General features: G+C 50.2%; 1 protein-coding gene across 1 annotated transcript; it reads left to right on the top strand.

Moving 5' to 3' along the window:
* The first annotated feature begins 220 nt into the window (after positions 1 to 220).
* On the top strand, positions 221 to 1299 carry LOC100284765 (fasciclin-like arabinogalactan protein 7). Its single transcript, NM_001157660.2, has one exon. It carries the CDS (start codon positions 253 to 255, stop codon positions 1069 to 1071), a length of 819 nt encoding a protein of 272 aa, NP_001151132.2. The 5' UTR covers positions 221 to 252; the 3' UTR covers positions 1072 to 1299.
* Positions 1300 to 6187: the final 4888 nt, after the last annotated feature.

The raw sequence follows: 6187 nt of genomic DNA on the forward strand, positions 1-6187 counted from the left end.
AAAAGATGAGGGAACTCGGACCCTCTCGTGTCTGCACTTGCTGCTGCTTGAAGCAAGCATGGCTGTTAGGCTGTTCCACCTGGGCAGGGGCAGCTCACCTCACCTCACCGTTTGGTGCCCTGTAACTGTAAGACTCACCCCCACCACCTTCTCTTACAGCTCACTCCTCTCCACCCACCTCGCTATAAGTGCCAGCTAGCGTCACGAGCCCCTGCCACACCGATCCTCCCAGCTGCATCTGCATTGCATTGCATGCACAGGTCGCGCCCACCATCAGTAGCGGTCGCCGCCATGCAGAGACTCGTGCGCGTCCTCGTGGTGCTGGGCGTGGCCGCCGCGGCGTCGGCGCAGGGCCCGACGGCGGCGCCAACGACGCCCACGCCGGCAACCCCCGCGGCGCCCGCGCCCGCGACGGCGTCCAGCAACATCACGGGCGTGCTGGCCAAGGCCGGGCAGTTCAACACCTTCATCCGGCTGCTCAAGTCCACGGGCGTGGCGTCGCAGATCGACAACCAGGTCGCCAACGGCGGGAACGGGGTCACGGTGTTCGCGCCCACGGACAACGCGTTCCAGTCGCTGCCCTCGGGCACGCTCAACTCGCTGTCGGACCAGGACAAGAACGCGCTGGTGCAGTACCACGTGGTGTCCACCGCCATCCCCATGTCGCAGTTCGACACCGTCAGCAACCCGCTCCGCACGCAGGCCGGCAGCGCCTCGCCGGGGGAGTTCCCACTCAACGTCACCTCCTCCGAGGGCCAGCAGGTCAACGTCACCACGGGCGTCGTCACCGCCACCGTCGACAACTCCCTCTACTCGGGCGACAGCCTCGTCGTCTACCAGGTCAACAAGGTGCTGCTCCCCATGAAGCTCTTCGGCGCCGCGGAGGCGCCCGCGCCCGCGCCGCTCGCGCCGGCCAAGAAGAAGGGCAAGACGCCGGCGGCCGTCGCCGACTCGCCCGACGCGGCGGAGGCGTCCCCGGACGCCACGACCACGTCGCTCGCGCCCGCGAGGCTGACGCGGGGTGGCCTCGCCACGGCTCTTGCGCTCGCCGGCGTTTGGTGGGGGCTGTAGTCACGGCGAGGAGTGTCTCGTCAGGTCTCTCCGGTGGCCGTGACATCTATACTTTTTTTTTCGTTCGCGGGTCTTGTTTGTCTTTTCGTTTTTACTTTATTGCCCATTTTTGGATGAATTGTTCTTCCCTGTCATTCAAATTGCTAGGAGTATGTCATGTCATGTAACGTCCTTGTCCCATTTTTATGTAATGTTAACTAAATAAATATGAGTTGTGTATATTTCAGTACCCCGGTTCTATTTGCTCAGCTCTTATACGCACACAAACATGATACCACGAGTTTATCAGATTGGGCTTAGTTCCATTTTTTTTATAGAAAAAATCACTCTGACAATGTTGAAGCAGATACATACGTACAGTCTGACGTGCATGACGAAAACAACGAAAATGCAAACAATTATCTTTACGAGAGCCTGCAATAATGGAGAAAAGGAATATGTAGTTCTACAACCTGTAAGAACTAAGGTGGTGTTTGGTTCACCAAAATGTACCGCAAACAGATTACATGCGGTAATAGATGCATATACTTTTATTGGGTTGAGCTCTTTTTAGTAGTAATAGATACTACTATCCAATCTAATTACAACTAGTAACCATTACTATTCACTTATCAATGTTTGAACCAAACAACACCTAATAGATACTAATAAGTCATTCGGTCTAATTTTGTCAAATGCACACCAATCCATCAAGAAGGTTACACACAGTGAGCTTTCCATGCTCGAAGCCCTTGCAGGCGCATTATAGCACACTACCGGAATCGACGGCTTTGCCGAGTGCCTGAAGCACTCGGCAAAGCCTTAAAAACACTCGGCAAACTCTTTGCCGAGTGTCGCACTCGGCAAAGAGGGCTCGACACACAGTACATCGGCAAAGCCTTCTTTGTCGAGTACTTTTTCTCGGGCGAGTGCCAGAAAGTACTCGGCAAAGAAAAGCCACCGTCACGGCGCCGGGTGACGGAGACGGCGTCTTTGCCGAGTGTCCTAGGTGACACTCGGCAAAGGAGTTACCTTTGCCGAGTGTCTGCCGGTTAGCACTCGGCAAAAATCCGCCAGCGGGGTCTCCATGTCAGGTCCTTTGCCGAGTGCTTTGTATGGCACTCGGCAAAGTGTGCTTCTTTGCCGAGTGCCAGAGCCACTACACTCGGCAAAGAACCTATACCGGTGCCCAGGTCTTGGTTCTTTGTCAAGTGCTATGGTCCTGACACTTGGCAAAGGACCTCTTTGCCGAGTGTCACACTCGGCAAAGTGACCAGTACACACCATTTTTATTTGTTTTTCCTATTCCATCCAAACAAACAAAAGATATTTCACATATATACATCACAGATCATCACAGACATATATAGCCAACACAAACATTAATATACAAACATAAGTTCTCAACACAAACAGTATCAACACAAGTTCAGAAATATCAACACAAGTTCACAAGCTCTGACATAAGTATTCAACATAAGTTTTGTAGTCTAAACACTAAAAACATAACTCTCGTTGAGGTGGGCGGTTGGACTGGTGTTGCGTTGGGCTGTACCCTTCATGAGGGTTGTTGGATGCCGCCCCAGATTGGCCCTGCACAGAGAAGAGATTGCATGTGTTATACCAGATGCATTACCAACATCTAACTACAATTTTGATACTCACAGGAGTATGGAACAGAGCAGGGTCAACTGCAGGGAACAATGAAGGTGGCGGAGCGAAACCCTGTGCGGCGCCAAGGCTCTGCATGTACTGGAACATCTCTGTCATCCTCTGATGATCTGCCAGACAAGCCTCCCGCTCCGCCATCATCCTCGCCTCCATCTCTTGATGTTCCCTCCTCTCTTCTTCTAGTTGGGTCTGTAATATTACAAGCCAACGTTATAGTAACTCAAAGAGAAGGTATATAACTCAAGGAAGGACGAGTTACAGAAGCACTAACCTCGAGTTGTTGTATGCGATGCTGTGAGCTGTCGTGCCGAGGTCGTATGGCTGGACTCGAGCACGTGCTCCTTGCTCGCACCTGAGACAGAGTGGGAGTGGAGGACGAGTCGATTGCCCCGTCGGCAATCTAGTACCGCCCATGTCTCTTGCCTCCTCCGACCCTCATGAGCACATCGGGGTCAATCTGCTCGGTGCTCGGATCATATTCTGGGCCATGGACCTCCTGCGCCATGGCGGTGTAGTGAAAGGGAAATGTGCCCTTGGGCCATTTCTAAGTATTTTGGTGATTTAGTGTCCAACACAAGTGCCTAAGTGTTAAATGGTGGACAAAGTACAAATCAAGTATAAAGGTATGTTTCTCAAACTTAGTACATTGTTTTAGAGACTAATGTATTATGTCTAAGTGCTGGAAACAGGAAAAATCAAGTTGGAATTAAAGATGGCTTTGTTCAGCCAAAGTCAGCTCTGTCTGGGTGCACCGGACAGTGTCCGGTGTGCCGGTGTGCCAGGCTGGCTCAAGCGAACTTGCTGCTCTCGAGAAGTGATTAACGGCGTACGACTATAATTCACCGGACTGTCCGGTGTGCACCGGACTGTCCGGTGAGCCAACGGTCGGTCGGGCCAACGGTCGGCCGCGCGATCCGCGCGAGACACGTGGCCGAGCCAACGGTCGGAAGGGGGCACCGGACTGTCTGGTGCGCCAACGGCTCCAAAGCGCCAACGGTCGGCTTCGCCAAAGAAGAAAAGAAATCCGCACCGGATAGTGTCCGGTGGTGCACCGGACTGTCCGGTGCGCCAGGCGACAGAAGGCAAGAATTGCCTTCCTGGAATGCACTCAACGGCTCCTAGCTGCTTTGGGGCTATAAAAGGGACCCCTAGGCACATGAAGGAGCACACCAAGCATTCTCTAAGCATTCATAAGCACCAAGACTTCGATTCCGCGCATTTGATTCTTTGCGATAGCAATTAGAGCTCCATTTGAGTTGTGAACTCGCTGAGTTGTGTTGTGAGCTCTTGTTGCGACTTGTGTGCGTGTTGGTACTGTGATTTCGTGTCTTGTGTGCGTTGCTCATCCCTCCTTTACTCCGTGCTTCTTTGTGATCATCAAAGTGTAAGGGCGAGAGGCTCCAAGTTGTGGAGATTCCTTGCAAATGGGATATAGTAAAGCAAAGCAAAAACACCGTGGTATTCAAGTGGGTCTTTGGACCGCTTGAGAGGGGTTGATTGCAACCCTCGTCCGTTGGGACGCCACAACGTGGACTAGGCAAGTGTTGAACTTGGCCGAACCACGGGATAAACCACTGTGTCTATCTGTGATTGATCTTCTTGTGGTTATCGTGTTGTGCAGGTTCTCCTCTCTAGTCACTTGGCTTATTTGTGCTAACTTCTAATCAAGTTTTGTGGATTAAGTTTTAAGTCTTTACAGGATCACCTATTCACCCCCCTCTAGGTGCTCTCAATTGGTATCAGAGCCGTTCTCTTCAAGAAAGGGACTAATCGCCCGAAGAGATGGATCCTAAGGGCAAGGGGATTGTGATCAATGATAAGGAGAAGGAGTCCTTTGTCAACGAGCTTAAAGATGACAAGCCTACCGACTCGGGCTCGGGCCACAAACGAAGAGATGGGAAGAAGAAGAAGACGAGGCGCATCAAGGAGATCGTCTACTACGACGACAGCGACGAGTCCTCTTCTTCCCAAAAGGATGACGACAACAACTACGAGAAAAAGAAGACGGTTAACTCAAACTTCTCTTTCGATTATTCTCGTATTCCGCATAGTTCAAATGCACATTTGCTTTCCATTCCACTTGGTAAACCTCCTCATTTTGACGGAGAAGACTACGGATTTTGGAGTCACAAAATGTGTAGTCACCTGTTCTCTCTCCATCCTAGTATATGGGAGATAGTAGAGAGTGGAATGAAATTTGATAGCTCGGATAGTCCTTTATTTATAAATGAACAAATTCATAAAAATGCACAAGCTACTACTGTGTTGTTAGCCTCATTGTGCAGGGACGAGTACCATAAGGTGAGCGGCTTGGACAATGCCAAGCAGATCTGGGACACCCTCAAGATCTCACATGAGGGGAACGACGTCACCATGCTCACCAAAATGGAGTTGGTGGAAGGCGAACTCGGGAGATTCGCGATGATTAGAGGGGAGGAGCCAACACAGACGTACAACAGGCTCAAGACCCTCGTCAACAAGATAAGGAGCTACGGAAGCACGCGATGGACGGACCACGATGTTGTCCGCCTAATGCTAAGGTCCTTTACCGTCCTTGATCCACATCTTGTGAACAACATTCTTGACAATCCTAGGTACACGAAGATGACGCCCGAGGAGATCCTTGGGAAGTTCGTAAGCGGGCGGATGATGATCAAGGAGGCTAGATACGTCGACGATGCATTAAATGGACAAATACAAGAGCCTCAAACTATTGCTCTCAAAGCAACAAGGAGCAAGGAGGCGCTACCTAGCAAGGTGGCGCAAGTTGAGGCGGCCGGGCTTAATGATGAAGAGATGGCCCTTATCATCAAGCGATTCAAGACGGCGCTAAAGGGTCACAAGGAGCACCCCAACAAGAACAAGACGAAGGGGAAGCGCTCCTGCTTCAAATGTGGTAAGATTGGTCATTTTATCGCTAATTGTCCCGATAATGATAGTGACCAGGAAAAGAAGAGTGGAAAGTGGGAAAAGAAGAAGAACTACAAGAAGGCGAAGGGCGAGGCACATCTTGGAAAGGAGTGGGATTCGGATTGCTCCTCGTCCGACTACGACAACGAAGGACTCGCCGCCACCGCCTTCAACAAGTCATCCCTCTTCCCCAACGAGCATCACACATGCCTCATGGCAAAGGAGAAGAAGGTATGTACTCGAAACAATACTTATGCTTCTTCAAGCGAGGATGAGTCTAGTGATGATGATGAAATAGACTATTCATGCTTATTCAAGGGATTAGATAGAACTAAGATTGATAAGATTAATTAATTAATTGATGCTTTGAATGATAAGAATAGATTACTAGAAAAACAAGGGGACCTTTTATATGAAGAGCATGATAAATTTGTTAGTGCACAAAATTCTCTTGCTCTAGAAGTTAAAAGGAATGAAATGCTCTCTTGTGAACTATCTACTTGTCATGAAACCATTTCTACTTTAAAAGGTGTTAATGATGATTTAAATGCTAAAC

The sequence above is a fragment of the Zea mays genome, chromosome 3 (genome assembly GCF_902167145.1).
Source record: "Zea mays cultivar B73 chromosome 3, Zm-B73-REFERENCE-NAM-5.0, whole genome shotgun sequence".
Classification (NCBI taxonomy): domain Eukaryota; kingdom Viridiplantae; phylum Streptophyta; class Magnoliopsida; order Poales; family Poaceae; genus Zea; species Zea mays.